The following is an 18422-nucleotide window of genomic DNA, read 5'->3' on the forward strand; positions in this document are numbered from 1 at the left end:
CGTCGTCTTGGGTTAATGAGCAGAAGCTTTTATGCTAATAGCGCCGGCGGCGTGATTCAACAAGACAATCAGCAGCGATGAAGGTCACGCAAAGACACGGAACACATGGCAGCCATTAGAACCGCCTCGGACCGGATCGATACCGTTAATGCATGAAGACACGACGGGCCGGACCACCTCACGGGGGACAGAAGAGATTCTGTTCACTAGAGAAGAAGCAATGACTTCAAACGTTTTGCACCTGCAAAACCCTCAGCCCCGCCCCTTCCCTTTAAACACCTTCCTATTGGTTTATTCGCCTGTGGGCGTCGACTCTGTGACCCGTTTGCAAACCACTGGTTCTGACCCGGTTCCCCTCCTGACTGGACTGAGTTTCACTCCGGTTGTCCAGGAGGAACTTTCCTCAACTCCGATGACATCATCGACGTCTGTCGGTCTGTGATGATATCATCAGTGGGCACACCGACCGGTGGCGTCCGGGTCGCGTATTCAGGATAAACCGACCCGAGGTCAGAGGTCAGCAGCGCTTTGAACTCTTTCAACTGATTCGCGCAAAGTGATGAGCAAAATCCTGCTGATGTCATGTTTCAGCGTGTTCCAAACATGACGAAGCGTTCAGGAACTCCGTTCTTCTTCTACACCTGATGAACGTTCTGCTGGAGAGCTGGGTCGTCGGAAACGCAGCCTGAGGCGCCATCTAGAGGCGACGCGCTGACACTGCAGGAGGCGACCCGAGAAAACAGGAACAGCTTGTAGAACACGTTCTCCACTGACAGAACTGTTTCCTGATGGTTCTGAATTAAAATATGTTTTTTTTTTAAATTGAATTCATTTAAATTTAATTCAATTTTATGTATTTTTTTGTGGAAAACTGGTTTTTCTTCAGTTTTTATACCTAATTTGACTTTTACAAAAATGACAATAATCAATAATTAACCCTGGTGTGAAACCAGAACCAAACACAGACCAGAACCAGAACTTAAGTTTTAGATCAGTCCACCAGGTCCAGCTGGGCCTTCAGGTCCACCAGCATCAGCAGAACCCCACAAACACACCTGGTCCTCCAGTCCAGGTGTGTGCCTCTTCACACACAACAGGACGAGTTCACACCACAACGCTAACGCTAACGGGCCTCATCTTCAGCAACAGACCCAAACAACAGCAAAAGAGCCTGACACACGTTAGCATGGACGCTAAAGCACCTAAAAGAAACAGTTCACCTAAAAAACAAACTCAGACCAGAAGAAGAGACTAGTTTAAACCACCTGAAGAAGAGACTAGTTTAAAACTCGAAACGTTTCTTAATCAGACAAACGGGTCGACCAATCAGACGTGAGCAGAAACTCAAAAACTCAACATGGACGTCACCATGGAGACGGGCTGATGTCGGCGCGGTTTGGGCTAAAAAATACTGCAGGACCACAAAAGTAAGAGTAAGTGTGTGTGTGTGTGTGTGTGTGTGTGTGTGTGTGTGTGTGTGTGTGTGTGTGTGTGTGTGTGTGTGTGTGTGTGTGTGTGTGTGTGTGTGTGTGTGTGATGGGGGATGGGCTCCACCTGCTCCCACTGAGCTGCTGCCAGGCTGGAGATCAGCCAACAGCACCGGGCACTAAAACCAAGTCTGTGCCAAGCTCGCACGACCAGAGAGAGAGAGAGAGAGAGAGAGAGAGGAACAAATGGAGGGAGAGAAGGAAAACAGAAGGAGGGAGTAAAAATAAAATGATGAAGAAGAGGTCAGGGATGGAGGAAAGATGAGATGAGATGAAGAGGAGGAAGACGGAGAGAGAGAGGGACGGAGGATGAAGAGAAAGCAAGAAGAGAAACGTGAGAGGAGAGAAAGATTAAAGTACGAGGACATAAAGAAGGAAGAGAGAATTACAGAAGCAGAGAAGTACGGAGGCAGAAGAGGGTCAAAAGGGTCAAGAAGGACAAAATAAAATAAAAAAAATAGAGGAAGAGAGGATCTACCCCCCCCAGACCCCCCCAGACATCTCCTTATTGTTGTTATTGAGTTTGTTGGTCAATGACAACAACAAACAAGGAAGTCACACAAGAAAGCATTGAAGAAAGAAAGAAATCAGGAAACATGAATGGAAAAAACACAAACATAAATTAATGAGTAAACAAACAAACAAACAAACAAACAAACAAATAAATAAAAGTGTTTTTTTTCTAATTCTGGATGAAGAAAATGAGAAATAAAAAAGACAAAAACAAGAAGCAGAGAGACGATGAAGATGATGGTGATAATTATGAAAAGAAAGAATATAATGATGAAGATGCTGATGATGACGCGAGCGTGTGTGTGTGTGTGTGTGTGTGTGTGTGTGTGTGGTGACAACAGAGGAGGATGAAACAGGAAACAGTTGTGTCGAGGAGGAGCAGATGGTCTGGCAGAGCGTGGGGAGAGACCGGAACCCCCCCCCCCCAACCCCGACGTGTGTGTGTGTGTGTACACACATATGCCATCCCATAATATTTATCACAGCACCACCTGACTACTTCAAGTTTACACACACACAGAACCGGAGCTGCCAACACGCAGAACGTTTCTATAGCGACCAGCACACTCTTCATCATCACGCCGCTCTTCACACTCTTCATCGCTGTGAGATGAAGGCCTCGGGTCTCTCCTGCTTCTGATTGGTGGATGAAGCGACTTCCTGGCTGGGCTCAGCTTTAGCGCCGTCGCTACTCGTTAGCGAACAGCTGTCGTGTGTTTATTGATTAGTGGTGATCAAACCCAAACAGGAAGTGGTGCCTCCCCTCCAAAATAAAGGGGTCAGTGCAGGTTAATCAAAGTGATTAGTTCCTCTGAGCTAGCAAAGGCTAGCAGGCTAAAGGCTCATTTATAATCACTGATAACTTCTGATCGATCTGATCGATCTGATTTTAGGTGACCGAACCGCGCTGAAAAGACGGCATTTGTCTTCTCTCACCTTGACCGCCAGAATAAACTGATGACTTGAACGCGGCGGATTCTAAAAGAAGGTGCAGACAGCGAACGCAGCATCGTCTCCGTCCCGCCCCAGAAGAGGAGGGTCAAGGTAAACGAGACGCTGCGAGGGACGAAGGACGAGTCGAGTCAGCGGTTCATCAGAGCACGGATAACACCAAAAACCTCCTCTCACCTCCGGCCTCCCTCTGAGAGGGAGTGTGTGTGTGTGTGTGTGTGTGTGTGTGTGTGTGTGTGTGTGTGTGTGTGTGTGCTCACTTTATGGATCCAGTCGAGCAGAAAGTTGGAGCGTTCACATTATACAAGCTAACCAAAATATCTGGTAAGTGCTGAAGGGAAAGCAGCAAGGGGTCAGAGGTCAACCCTGACAAGAGACGAGCTTCGTCTTCGTCTCCTTCTTCTTCTGTCTTACATATCAAAAACACACACACACACACACACACACACACACACACACACACACACACACACACACACTGCCCACGCACACACAGGTTTCACCAGGACCAACCTGACTGGGCGCCCAAAAAACATCCTGCCTTCTTTGAGAGGAAGCCTGCAGGCGAGATGATGGGAAACGTAGGCAAGCTGTCAGCGGGGCCGGGCATCTGCTGGACCCCCCCACCCCCACCCCCACCCGAAAAACCTCCTCCTCCTCCTCCTCCTTCTCCTCCTCCACGTCCTCCTCCTGCCAGGCAACCAGTCTGAAACCAGTGAGCCTCCAGTCAGACCATCACAGACCTGATGGTCTCTCTCAAATCAGACGCTGGTTTGAAATTATTGATTTGTTTTATTTTTAAAAAAAAATAAAATTTTCCCTTAAAATCTCATTCCATCGTCTTCAAGTCAGACATGAAAGAAATACCCATGAGTCATCAGCATAGATCTGATCCAGCGTGGAAGATCTGGATCAGATCCTGGTCCAGATAGACGTTCACACCTTCACAGGTCTGTTCCTGCATTCTACACTGAACCCGCATTACCCCAGCGACCTGTAGGGGGCAGTCTCCCCACACCCAACAGGACTGACCCCCTTCACACAGACCTCCAGTCTGCTGGATCACAATCTGTGTCTGAAATCAGATCTAGATCTGAATATAGATGTAAATCTGGCTGTAGATTTAGATCTGAATCTGGAACTGAATCAGGATCTAGATCCAAATCTGGACGTGAATCCAAATTTGGTTGCGAATTTGAATCTGAATCTGGATCTAAAGCTGAATCTAAATCTGGGTCGGAATCTGAAGTTAGATCTGAATCTGGATCTGAATCTGGTTGTGAATTTGAATCTGGATCTAGATTTGAATGTGGATCTTAATTTGGATTCAAATCTGAATTTGGTTAATTTGAATCTAAATCTGGATCTGGATCTGAATCTGAAGCTAGAACTGAATCTGAATTTGGTTGTGAATTTGAATCTGCGTCTGGATCTGAATCTGGGTCTAGATCTGAATCTAGTTCTAAATCTGGATCTGAATTTGGATTTGGATCTGAACGTGGATCTAGATGAATCTGGATCTTCACTGACTCCACGTTTCCACAGAAAATCCTGATCACCTTTTTCTCATTAGGAGGTTTCCAGTAAAAATGTTTAAAAAAAAAAAAAACTTCATTAGGATTTAATGAAACATCAGAAATACTGAAATCAGAAATTTAAATAAAGTGTTTAAATAATCCTTTTGATTTAGTTGAACACGACGACGGCTGCAGCCACCAGGAGTTTAGAAAGAAACTAATTCACCTGAACGCAACACAAGAAGGTAACAAGGTGGGTAACACACACACGCACACGCACACACGCACACGCACACGCACACACTCACACACACACACACACACACATACACACACACACACACACACACACACACACACACACACACACACAGATGTGCGTCTGAACCTGCAGCTGTTACACGAAATCATCCGTCTGTCGTCCAGCTGGAGACGAACAACACAGGAAGTGACAGGCGTGACAGGAGCCAATGGCGTCGCTGCATTAATTACAGCCATTGATTGATTGAATGAAGCTCATCTGCTTCCTCACAGGACAACCAATCAGCCAATCAGGACGCCGCAAAAATAAACTGGAGATATCAAACTTTAACGGTCGTTCTTCAATGAAGAAAATTAAACAATTAAATTAATTAGATTAAATATATAAAATAAATACGTTTATTATATTTAATATATTTATCTGGTCACAAGATCTCCTTCCTAATATTTGAATTTATTTTGTTTTAAATATCATTGTTATTATTGTAACTGCTGTTGTGTGAACATTGTTTAAACTCTGAAAAAAGTATCAATTACTAATTAGAATTAATAATACGATATAGTATAAAACAATATAATATTATATTAAATTATTAATATTAAAGCTGACTCTTCCTCTTCTTTTAGAGGTTTTTAACTGAATATTTTCCTGACCTGATTTTTAAATTTAATTGTTTTATTTTTGTGAATTTTTGTTTGGGATCATTACAGTATATCTAATCTAATCTAATCTAATCTAATCTAATCTAATCTAATCTAATCTTTTATTGTTTTTAAACCTTCTAGATTTGGTTTTGTCTGCAACAAAACATTAAATTTATGAAAATAAATCTCATCGCAAAATTTATTTTCTGTGGATGGAACTAAATTTAATAAAATTGAATGGGAATTATTTTGCATCCAGAAATTCTCAGAATGAAACCAGTGAAATACAGAATTTAAAGAGAATAAAGAAATTAATCTAAAAAGAATGAAGAGTTGAATTGAACTTAAATAGCTCAGGGGGTCAGGGGTCAGGGGTCGGAGGAGTTCCGACGGTTGGCGTGTCGGCCGCCAGTTTTCTGCTTTAATGCCTTTTTAATTAAACGCGGCCCCCGTGCTGCTGTGTATCTCTACAGAGGTGTTGTTGGTGGTGGGGGGGCCCTTTGAGGCCCCCAGCAGCAGTCAGGAGCCCCCGTCTCCTGCGGCGTGACTAACGTCGGGCGACAGCGCCAAGGCGGCAGCAAGCGGCGGCCGGCTGCCAGGGCGCCTCCCGCCGCTCGCCCGCCTTTGTGCGTCGTCTCCGCCCGCTATCTCCCCACAACACACACCCATGTGTGTGGGTGTGTGTGGGGGGGGGCAAACCCCGCCACAACGCCTGGCTCCGCCTCCGCTTTAATGAAACATCTTCATCCAGAGAGGAGCGGGAGGAGACCGGGATTGAGTTCAGACGATCAGGGTTCAACACGCAGGCGTCTGATTGGACGAGCCCACAACCAATCGGCAGCAGCGCCGGATCAATAGCAAGAAAATGAAAGACTAACTATAGTCGGTTAAGTCATTAAGCTAGTCCCCCCCCCCGCAAGCCTAGCCCCTCCCATGTGTTACTATGGAAACAGCGTACAACACAGACAGGTAAAAATGTCAACAATCACTGCGACCAATCAGAACCAAGACATGCCTGTAGCATCTTAGCAGGGTGTTAGCATCAGCAACAAGTTAGCATTACACACTACGCACACACACACGCACACACACACACACACACACACACACACACACACACACACACACACACACAAACACACACTCAGAAAGAGGGTCAAATTACTCCTAATGATGGCGTTTCTAGTTATTGATTGGTGGATCAATCGACTAAGTGATTGATTGACTGAGATGAACTGATGACTGATCGACGGACTCATTCATACATCCGTGTGCAAACAGAGGAGGCGGGTGGACGTTGGGTCGAGGCCCAATGTTTCTGTTCATGGTGCGACATCCCCCTCTGCTGGTGACAGGATGGTAACACAGCAGTGGGTAGACGCCAGCCAATCAGCAGCTCTGAGCGCCTCTGAGAGGTCGGGCAGGGGTCAGGCCACACCTCCTGGCCACACCTCCTGATGACACCTGGTTCACAACGGTTTCATGAGAGCGACGAAGGTCGACCCCGATGTCAGTCGTCAGCAGACGTCTGATAAACAGTGAAGCAGCACGGCATCATGGGAAATGTATTCTACACAGCAGGAAGGGTTGTTTTATACACTTGTTCACGGCATGTGTCAGAAAATAAACAGTCAGGAAGTGTAAACAGTCATTAAGTTAAACAGTCAGTGTGAACATTCAAACATAAAAACAGGTTTTAGAGGCTCCGTCGTCATGACGACCGTCACATCTAACAACCCTCTCCGTTTTGCTGGCTGTTGAGTGATGAACACAGCGGGGGGTGATGGCGATGAAGGATGCTGCAGGAGGACTCGGGATGCAGGGACGCCATCACTCACTGACCCCCCCCTCCCCCCTCACACCGAACCCCCCCCCCACCTCCATATGTGGTCCAGATGAAGATGGATCTGGGTCTGAGGGTGATGCATGCAGCCGGGGAAAGACCCGGGCAAGGTTCCAACCCGGTGATGTCATCAGAGCTGAGCAGCTGCTCCAGTAGGATACCTTCACTCTGTCACGGCTAACGTTAGCCACGCAGGGCTATCAGAGCTAACGTTAGCCACGCAGGCCTATCAGAGCTACCGGTACCAGCGAAGCACCGGTTGGGGTTCAGTTCTAGACCGCCCAGGGTTCTGGTCTCTGGATTGGTTGGTGGTTCTCTGCCCCATGTGAACGGTGTCGGAGATGATTTCCGCTGAGCTTAATCAGAAGCACATGAAGATGTTCTCTCGTTAGATCCCACCTCCCCTGACTCCTCCCCTGACTCCTCCCCTGACTCCTCCTCCTCTCCCTCCTCCGGCGAGGTCACGTGACGTAACTCCTTCAGGTTTGATGACCCACAGATGTGGAATCACTAACTTAACTCACGGTTAATTCAACATATGAGGAAAAAGTGACAGAAAACAAACAAACAAACAAACAAACAAACAAACAAACAAACAAAACGCCTCAAATCCCTCAAATGTCAAAAAGGCTAATGAGAGACGCGTTTGATACAATCACACAGAACGCCAGCTGGTTACCACGGAAACACAAACAGACGTTCCGAAATTGTCGGAGCTGCGCCTGTCGACGGTTTTCGAGGCGCCCCGAGGCGCCCCCCTGGGGTGGGGCGTCATCCAGCAGGAGGAGGATGACGTTTAAACAAACATTTGTTGGACTAACCCAAAGCAGGCGTGCTTTTATTTTGGTAGGGTGGTCTTTCCTTTATTAGATTATAAGACGTTTAATAAAATGCAGCCTGTTAAACATTTTCCCATGATCTGATCTGATGTTCTGTCATTTCCTGTCAGATAGCGGCGGCTCATCCCTCCATCGCTCCTGTGGGCGAGGCTCCGCCCCCACCCCCACCCCCCGCCCCCCCTACAGGTCACATGACCGTTTATTTCAGACATTCTGGTTCTGGCTCTGAGGGGACGCATCTCGTCTGATTCGAAGGAGGAGGAGGCAGGATTTAGCGTGATGCCGACGAGCCGACCTTTGACCTCCGGGAGGGAAGACGTCTGTTTGCGTGAGAATCCGACGGTCGGATGAAAGGCGGCCGACGGGAGGACTTCCTCTTGGAGGAAAAACAAAAAACAAAAAAACGACGTTTTCACGAGCCGGCAGCGATCGGGTTGCGGCGCAGAGTGGTTTGAGGATTCTAAATAAACGGCGATCTGGATGGGGGGGTCGGATGGGGGGAGTCTGTGTTTACGCCGGCTCTGGAGACCCGAGACGGACCCTCGGATAAATAAATACCACCGCTACAGGAAGTTGAGCCGCTTCCCCTCAGGCCCAGTTCACTTTTATTAGCTGCAGTCCTACAGAGATGAGACCTTGAGACCTGCCCCCCCCCCACCCCCATAACACACACACCCGCCCCCCCACCTCCACTTCTCTTCACAAAAGCACAGCAAACCTGATCGACGACTTCCTGTTTAGTCACATGATCCTGATTTATAATATTTAATAATTAATATCTGATCAGATTGATCTGACCCCCCCCTTGCCCCCCCCCCCCCCAAGAAGAAAACAGTTGAGCCTTAAGTCCCATAATGCACCGCAGGAGCCCAACTACAGCATTCTTTGGGTTTAGTGAATAATTGAAGCTCCGGGCTGGAGGCGGAGCTACACAGAAAGGGGCGGGGAGGAGGGGAGAGGGAGGGCGAGGGAGGGGCGGGGGGGGCACAGGTGTGTTCAGGGTGAGGGGGCGGAGTCAGGTGAACAACAGCTTGCTCTCAGCGGGAGTCGCAGGAAAGAGCAGGTGAGGAGGTATCGGTTCCACCGGAGCTTTAGAGTCCACCTGACACCGGGGGGGGGGGGCAGAGGGAGGCAGTGGGGGGCGAGGGGGGGCAGGGGGGTGGGGGTTGAGACAGTCGACCCACAGTCCTCCAGGAAGTAGTCCAAAATGGATCTAGCAGACAAGAACCAGGATGAACCCTGATGATGTCACCCTTCGCCATGAGACTGACAGAGGTTAAAGGTCACGGTGCGTTCACAGAGGGGGGGGGGAACCCGACACCCTGCTCTTCCTCGACCTTCCTCACCAGATCATGTGACCACGAGCAGCAGTCATGTGATTCAAGGTTAAAGGTGAAGCGGATGGGTTGTAACGGGCCTCTTTGGGGGGGGGGGGGGCTCTGGGGAGGGGGGGTCTGGCCCGGGTTTGTGATCTCCAGCTGGATTAATTAAATCCTTCGCTGGCTGATCTCATTTCATTGTCCCGTGGTCCAGAACAGACCCCCCCCCCATATACCCCCCTATCTACCCCCCCGTATCTACCCCCCCCCCTTTCTACCCCCCATTCACCCTCAAATGGGTCTTTTATGAGCTGGACTCCACCGTAAAACAAACTGCGGCTCACAGCCCTGAAGGTCCGGTTCGCCATCATCATCCTCCAAACCCCGCCCCCTTGTGAGGTCACAGTGATGTCATCGACACCCACACGGCGATGGGATCCGCTGATCCCGAGAACCACATCCAGAAAACCCCGACCCGGAGGGGGCGTTCCTTTGAAGCGGAGACGAACCAATCACGGACGAGCCCGGCTGAAGACCCCGCCCCCTCAGCGATGGACTGGAGCAGAATCTCCCAGAATCCTCTCTGGTTTCAGCCTCGCTCACCTGGAGCCGGAGCTCACCTGCGGCGCCGCAGGTCACGCCTCAGGCTCCGCCCACCTCCGTCCCGCAGAGGCGTTGGCCTTTTTTTGCGGCGTTTTGATCCGGAATGCGAGGTGGGCGGGGCCTGTCTGGAACCGGACTGAAGCGGTCGGCGTCCAGCCGGCTGCTCCGGCAGAAATCTAATATCCTCCCGTTGATCTCTTAATGGCTGCAGGTTCTGAGGGGATTGTTCCACGCCGGCGGACTCAAGCCCCTCCCCCCACGACCCCCCCCCCCGCTGGAACCAGGACGGCGAGCCGAGCGCTCAGGAAGGAGATGGAAACGATTAGGAGCGTGCAGATGGAGTCTGATTAGCCGGGAGGACGGATCCAGTCTGGAAGAACCGGACCGCATCACCTTCTGGAGGCGGGGCGTTGCCGTGGAGACGCCACCGGAAGAAGCTCCTCCTCCACCCCCACCTCCCACCCCGGTTAGAGGGGGAGCTCGGAATGTGGTTCGAATCAGAGGAGGTGCGTCCCTCAGAACCAGAATGAAACAAACGGGTCATGTGACCCTATGGGGGGCGGAGCCTTCCTCATGCCACGGCGGCTCTGGATCGCCACCGATCCACACCCCCCCCCCCCGTCTTGCTCATGGCGGTGGATTAAGCATGTAGCCAGCTGTACTGATGGGTGCGGGCGGGGTTGGGGCGGGGTTGGGGGGGTCATCTCCAAGGTGACCCTCAGCAAAAGCTGGCAACACATCTGGAGGCGGGGGGCCGCCGTCCTGACCGCCATCAGGCGGCACCAGGTTGCCATGTGCCCCCCGCTGCCCTCCTGCTGCAAAAAGATGGGGGGGGGGGTAACCACCCCCCCCCACCACCAGCAGTGAGAACCTCCTTTCAACTTCCTGCAGGGGGCGGTCCTTCAACGGCCACGCCCCTTTACATGTTTGGCAGTGTTAGCATCAGGCTAACTACCATCGTAGCATTTCAAGGACCCCTGGAGGTTGAGCCCCCCCCCCCCCCCCCACTTCCCCCAAGGAAAGCGAGGACACCCCCCTGCGAGGGGGTCCTTCCTGTGGAGGGGGACAGTGGACGACCCCCTGATGCCCCCACCAGATGTTCTTCCTCACCTCCCCAGGGTTGAGGATGTGGGGGGGGGGGTCGGTGGCTCCCCCCTGTTTGAGGTGCTGGTGGAACACGGCGACAGGCTGGGGGGGGTCAACCGGACAGCCGTAAGTAATGGGGTCCAGCCCGCGTTCAGGCACCCCCCCTGAATCAACTTAATTAGATGGGGGGGGGCAGGGAGGTGGGGGAGGGGGGCGTCATCACAGAGTCCTTGGAGGACGATCGGATACTTGGGGCTAGCATTAGCATGCTACAAATGCTAATGTAGCGCAGCACTGAGGCGTGGATTGACTGATTAAAACATGTCGCCACGGCAACCACGTGAGACTTTTAACGTGACAAACGAACCCACAGGATTGTTGACAAACATTCGTTCGTCCGTAAACAGGAAATGAACAAACAGCGGCGGGGTGACGGTGACGCGATGGCGGCGATGACGTCACGCCAACATCTGGCCGCCGCCGTTAATCCGTCCAATCACAGAGTAGCTGCTCTCATCACATCCCCATTTGTCTGATTGTTTAATCACCTGATTGGGTTTAAAGGGATCAAACAGCTGGTCGGGTAATCTGGATCAAACCGGTACCGTGTGACCCCCCCAGCCCCGCCCCCGCCCACCCACACACCTGTTACCCTCAAACCAGCCACTGGCTTCACGTCAAACAAACAGACCCAGATCCAGACTTGGTCTCAGACTTAGACTCAGATCCAGATCCAGACCTTGATTCACATCCAGATCCAGATTGATTATCCAGATCTAGACTCAGACTCAGATCCAGATCCAGATCTAGACTCAGACACAGATCCAGATCTAGACTCAGACTCAGGCACAGATCCAGATCTAGACTCAGACTTAGACTCAGACACAGATCCAGATCTCGACTCAGACTCAGATCCAGATCTAGACTCAGACTCAGACACAGATCCAAATCTAGACTCGGATTTAGACTTAAACCCGGATCCACACCCAATTCCAGATCCAAATCCAGACCTCGATTTGTATCCAGATCCAGACTCAGACTTGAACACAGATCCAGATCCAGATTTAGACTCAAACTTAGACTCAGATGCAGAACCAGTTCCAGAACCAGATGCGGATCTAGATCCAGGATCAGATCCAGATCTGCTACATGTCAGTGTGAACTGGCGGCACTCTGTTAGCCGATATGCTACCAAACCCAACCGGAGACGTTTCCTGGCTGAGATCAGGAGGTTCAGAGTCTCCATAGGGAGCTCTTCTCCTCCAACCGGAGGACTCCTCCTCCTCCGTGAGACGGCTGACGCTCCTCCAGACGGAGGAGAAGGAGGAGAAGGAGGAGAAGGAGGAGAACAGCTGATGTTTGGAGCAGAAATGGCAAAAATCCATTTCTGCCAATCGAGGAAACATCCGAGGCTGAAGACTGACACGCCTGCTGGCAGCCGAGGAACCAATGGCTGCAGCCCAGAAATACACACACACACACACACACACACACACACACACACACACACACACACCTTTTGATACCAGATGGTGTTTCTGGATGGTGTTTCCATTTCTTTCTTTCTGTTACCATCAAAACAAACATGAACCAACCCCCCCGCCCTCCGCCCCCCCCCCCCAACCCCCCAAGACGGGTCCATCCATTAGCATGTCGCTAACAAAGTTCAAACAGAGTCAGTGGCTAGCCGCGTTCAGGCTAACGCTAGCAAAAAATGCTCAGCTAACCTGCAGCAAACGGCTCCGGAGGAAATCAAGCTAAGCTCGATTCGCTGATGACATCACGTTCGTCACCTCAGAATAACAACGCATCCCCTCCTCGTCCAATCAGAATCGAGGCTCCGCCCCCCCAGCCTGCGTCTCAGCTCAGAATAAACTTTACTTTACAAATGAAAAATAAAACAAACTTTCCTGTAGCGTTTATACTAGCTCAACCGTTAATGGACGAGATTGGGAGGGGGAAAGAAGCAGACCAGAGGAGCCTCAGCCAATGAGGTCGCAGCAAGGCGGAGCCAAGAGCGAGTCTGGGTGGGGCCAGATACGATGAAACAGAGCATGGAGATCCAGTTGTAAGTAAATACAAACATGTTTCTGGGGGGGGGCAGGTGGGGGCAGGTGGGGGGCAGGCTGATGGGGGAGGGTAGATGGGGGGTGGGGGGGGTGTTTGATACCAATCCTGAGCTGGAAATGAGCCCAAAACGCAGAACCAAACAAAGCTCACTTTGTTCACCAGAGCAGCGGGTCGGAGCTCACACGCTCCTCTGGTCACATGTTCTATGATGTCATCAAGCGCCGACGCGGGTGGGCGTGTCTCCCAACAAGATCTTCGTCTTCTGCGCCTTTTGTTAAAAAAAATCGCAGCGAGCCACAACTAGTCGGTCCTCCGCCACAGAAACTAGTCCCGCACAAACACACCGTATCCTCCATTCAGAGGTTTGGAGAAGGTCTATCTGTGACATCATCACCATCACCATCATCACCATCATCATCATCACCATCACCATCATCATCATCATCATCATCATCATCATCATCATCACTGTCCCATTGTTCCTCCTCCCAGCAGGACGTCCAGCTCAAACACAACGACTGGCCTGAAGAAGAAGCAGCTGTCTTGGCTGGTGGCCACGTTTCTCCAGGGAGGAACAGACATGGAGCAGGAGGTAAGGGGGGTGGGGGTGTGGGTGTGGGGGGGGGAGTGAGGGGGAGGGTGGGAGAAAGGTGGGGGAGACAAACAAGATGAGAAAAAGGAGAAGAGGAAGAAGAAAACGCCGCCGAACAAAAGTTCTCCAGTCCAGCTGAGGTTGAATAATTTACAGACAATTCAGGGAAAAGGAAGAAATAAACGACCCGAAAACCAACGTGTGACGCGTGCAAAGTGAGTAAACATACATGTAAACAATATAAATGTAAACAACGTAAACGTAAACATACATTTTTTACATAACGTAAACAAAAATATGAAGTGAACGTCATCGCCTTCGCCCTGAGGAACACCAGGAGCAACGCCTCCTAGTGGTGGTCCCAAACATCTGTTTGTTTGTTTGTTTGTTTGTTTGTTTGTTTGTTTGTTTGTTTGTTTGTTTGTAAGTCAGACTTGCAGAATTCCATCCAGATATTTCAGAATATTTCCAGAACTGTCTGACGACCTGTTTGGTTTTTTAAATGGTCTGAACTGGTTTTTGACCATATATGGCGTCAGTCCGGGCAGAGAACCGCCCCCCTCAGCTGGTGATGCCCCAGAATGTGACCCAACGGATCACAACGTGACATCAGAGTGACATCACAGAGTGACATCACAGAATGACATCACAGAATGACATGACAGGAGATGTACTTCTGGTTCTCCTCCTGGTTCCCCTCCAGGAGGAGAACCAGGAGGAGAACCAGGAGGAGAACCAGGAGGAGGTCCAGGACGTCTCTAATCCTCTGATTTCCTCTCTAATCATCTGTTTCTCTGACTCAAATCAGAACCAGGTTCTGCTGGCCGGCCCGACCCACCAGCTGCTCTGAGGCGATGAAAAGTGAAATTAGTGGGACGCTTGAGTCATCTGCAGCCGACCAATCAGCAACCGGCTGGCCTTAAAGGGACAGTCCTACATTTATGTGTCCACCCCTGGGTTCTGGTCCTGCCCGTCCAGACCTCTCCAGGTCTGGATGGTGGTCTCCACGTCTGCCAGCTAATTAGGGGCCCAGAGACCCGCCGGACCCCCCCCAGAGACACCCATCCTCCCCCCGGTTCTGGAGCAGGACCTGGACCTCACACAGACCACAAACACATGGAGCAGCTGCTCTGTTACGAGCCAGCGGTTCTGACCCGCCTCCACCTGCAGCTGGACTGCATCGCCATGGCAACAGAAGATGGACGTCTGGAGGCCACGTTCTGCTACTCTTCATCATCATCATCATCATCATCATTATTATCATCATCATCATCGTCGTCATATAAACACAGCACCAGGTGTGCATTGACCCGGTTTCAGGGATCCAGTACAGAACCATCAGTGATGATGATGATGATGATGATGATGATGATGATGATGACGATGACGATGAAGGTACCTGAGCCTTAAATGTTTCCCACCAACCAAACAAATAAACAAACAAACAAACAAACAAACATCCACAACGGATGATTGGAGATAAACCTGAGCTGGAACCACGGGGTCATTGTGAGGTCAGTCATGTGACAACAGAAACAGGGGTCACAACCCCATGAAGTCAACACATCGAGAACAGCGCCACCTGTTGACTGTCGTGTGCTCTGTAAACACAAACAGTCAACAGGAAGTGTTTTTCTTTCAGAGATAAAAGACGTGTTGATCTTTCTGTTGTTTTCTCTTTGATGTTGTGTTTACCTCCAGGGTGTGTTTGTTTATTTGTTTGTTTATTTGTTTGTTTGTTTTTGGGCACCACCTCAAGTTTTTCATCACTTGATTGATTGTTTTTCAAATGAAGATGTTACTCAGATTCAATCAATAAACAACATAAACAAACGGAAACATGATGATGTCATCGCTGGCATGAGGGTTCTGTTCTCTCATTGGTTCGATTACAACGAAACTATTTTACAATAAAATCCAGAATCCAGAATTCATGACGCGATAATTTAATCTGTGATTCACGTCGTTGATACACTGTAAAAACGTTAGACTGTAAACTTACGGTGAACAACCAGCGTTAGCTTCACTTCAGATCTGTCAGGTGTTCATAGAAATAATTCTACACTTTGATTTATCAAATTATACTCTAAAGAAATTTACTGTATATTAATTTACTGCTAATACTAAACTACTTTTAGTATACTAAACTACATAATACAATTATGAGTAGTTATATTCCTTATAATAGTAATAGTAATATCATTAGCAATAATTGTCCCAGTACTAATACAAATACGAATCATAACCCTGATCCTAATATTAATACTAACACTAATAATACTAGTAGTAATACTAATATTAATACTATTAATTTTAATATTAATACTAACATAAGACTACTATAAATACTAATATTAGTACTACGGTAAAGTGTTTTTCTTTCTACCGTATACAACCTGACCACCACAACATAAGCGTCCAATCAGAGGTCAGTGTTTCACATGTCAGGTGATGCTGAAGGCCTTTAAGTTGTGATTCCTCTACATAACATGTAAACATTGAATTTTTGATTTTTGAACGGTTGTGAATCCCTTTAAATGTTTATCGATCAGCTGATGTAAACTCTCAGTAAACAGGATGAATTTATTTCCACACCTTTATTCTTTCCTTCAAAGATTAAATCATTTTCTTTTTCTTGTTTTAAGCAAATAAATCACCTCATTTATTGCAATTTTTTCCAAATGAGAGTCAAGTTTTAATATTAATATTTCTGAGTTTTTTTGTGGCGTAAAAATTATTTAATTGAATTTAAAATTCAATTTGAATTGATAATATTCAGGAATAATTTAGTCAGTTGTTACGATGTGTACACTGTTAATTTGACGTGACGGTGTTCACTGGACACACACACACACACACACACACACACACACACACACACACACACACACACACACGTGACTCTACTGGATGAGCAGCGACGCAGAAAAAAAACCTTTTAATGAAATTCGAAATGAGGATAATTAAAAACCGCAATTGTTGATCTAACTGAATATAAAATTACTGCAAAGTTAAAGGTAAAATAAAAGAATCAAACATTATTCAAAACGCAATTTTTAAACAACATGAAATATTTGAATGATTTAAACTGAGCCTGAATTTAAATAGAATGATGTCGTTAAGCAAATATTTTCCAACAGATTTCCTCACATTTTAAAAAGATGAACAGATAATCTTCTCCGGTCCAAACCAACCGACACAGAACCGAACCGAACCGACCAAAGGCTTGACATCATGTGAAACGTTTTTTTTTTTTTTAAAAAAGTTCTTTGAAACTGAAATCTGTCTATAAAATGAAAACGTTTCAGGTTTTTTTTTATTTCTTTAAATCTGACTTTTCAATTTCAGAAATATATATATATATATTATTAAATTACAACAAAAAATATTTAAATGTACAAAACCAAAGAGAATAAATTTAAATGTTAAACGTTTTATTCAAAGAGCAGCTTCACTTCTTTTTTTCCTGAGGTTAAAATCAGAAAAAAATAAAATTTTAAACTAAAAACCTGTAATTTTTTTCCCTCTGTCAGTAAAAAAAATGAAGAGAAAACTTTTTTTTAAAAACATTTTTTTAGATCGTTGTTTAAAACAATAAAACTGTCACGAAGCCCCCTGACCCCCGGGAGCCTGATCCGAGCCGGACCACAGAGCCTCCCGTCCCGCCGCCGGTGAGCCGCTGTCCCGGTGAGAGCGGCAGGGGGAGGATGACCGTCTTTGTCCGGGAGGAAGTCTCCCTCCTCCCGGCGGACGGAGGGAACCCTCCGCCGGACCGGGACCCCCGAACGCACCGCCGCTCCGTCAACACCGAGCTGTCCTCCAATGAACCCGGAGCCCCTTCAGCCCCCCAGCTCCGGCCACAATAGCCTATTGTGAACCCCCCTCTCTCCACCCTCACTGGGGGTGTCAAAGGTCGGCTGGCCTCTCTGACCACAACAAGCTGCTAAATGAACCCCAGAACATCCGAGGGAGTCGGGGGTGTCCGCTACACACCCCCCCCCCCACACACACACACCCCCCCTCGAGAGTTCGACCGACCGCCCGGACATCAGCGGAGGCGCGTCAGGAGTTTCCCGGGAAGCCGAGAAGTTTTCCACCGGACAGAGAGAGGAGAGAGAGGGTGTGTGTGTGTGTGTGTGTGTGTGTGTGTGTATGTGTGTGTGTGTGTGTGTGTGTGTGTGTGTGTGTGGGTGCTCAGAACCAGAAACAGGTTTGAACGCTTGAAGTAGGAGAGGAAGAGGAGGAGGAGGAGGAGGAGGAGGAAGCCGGCTTACCATCCACCAGGTCCGGGCGGAGATGTCGTAGCAGAGCTGCCATTTGATGGAGCCCTCGGAGCTCCGCGCTGCCATCGCGCCGTCAGCGGGCTTCATGGGACGCGCTCGCCGGAGATAAGGCGTCTAATTGAGGGAACATTTGCTCTGGCATGTTGGGCAACACGTCGCTCCGGACCATATGGAATCATGGGAAAAAAAAAAAAAAAGAAAAGCTCCTGACAACCAACCAATCTCCTGCAGACCCTGTGGCAAGGTGAGCGGCAGTCATCTGCCCCCCCACCCACCCCCTCCTCTCCCCGCGCAACCCACACGCGTGGACAGTTTTTCCGCCTCGCCGTGCACCCCCGGTTTGTGTAATCAGGACTTCATCATCTTCATCATCATCATCATCAGCATCATCATCATCATCAGCTCCAGCAGAG

The 18422-nt window shown here is 48.7% G+C and overlaps 1 protein-coding gene across 1 annotated transcript in view; it reads right to left on the reverse strand.

The window, feature by feature from the left end:
• nfia (nuclear factor I/A) overlaps nucleotides 1-18142 on the reverse strand; it is an 82603-nt gene extending 64461 nt beyond the window's left edge. Inside the window, exon 1 of the mRNA XM_068320092.1 lies at nucleotides 18001-18142. Coding sequence (XP_068176193.1) covers nucleotides 18001-18096 — 96 coding nt within the window. The 5' untranslated portion in view covers nucleotides 18097-18142. The remainder of the gene's footprint in view (nucleotides 1-18000) is intronic.
• Nucleotides 18143-18422: the final 280 nt, after the last annotated feature.

Source organism: Antennarius striatus, chromosome 7 (assembly GCF_040054535.1).
Source record: "Antennarius striatus isolate MH-2024 chromosome 7, ASM4005453v1, whole genome shotgun sequence".
Classification (NCBI taxonomy): Eukaryota; Metazoa; Chordata; class Actinopteri; order Lophiiformes; family Antennariidae; genus Antennarius; species Antennarius striatus.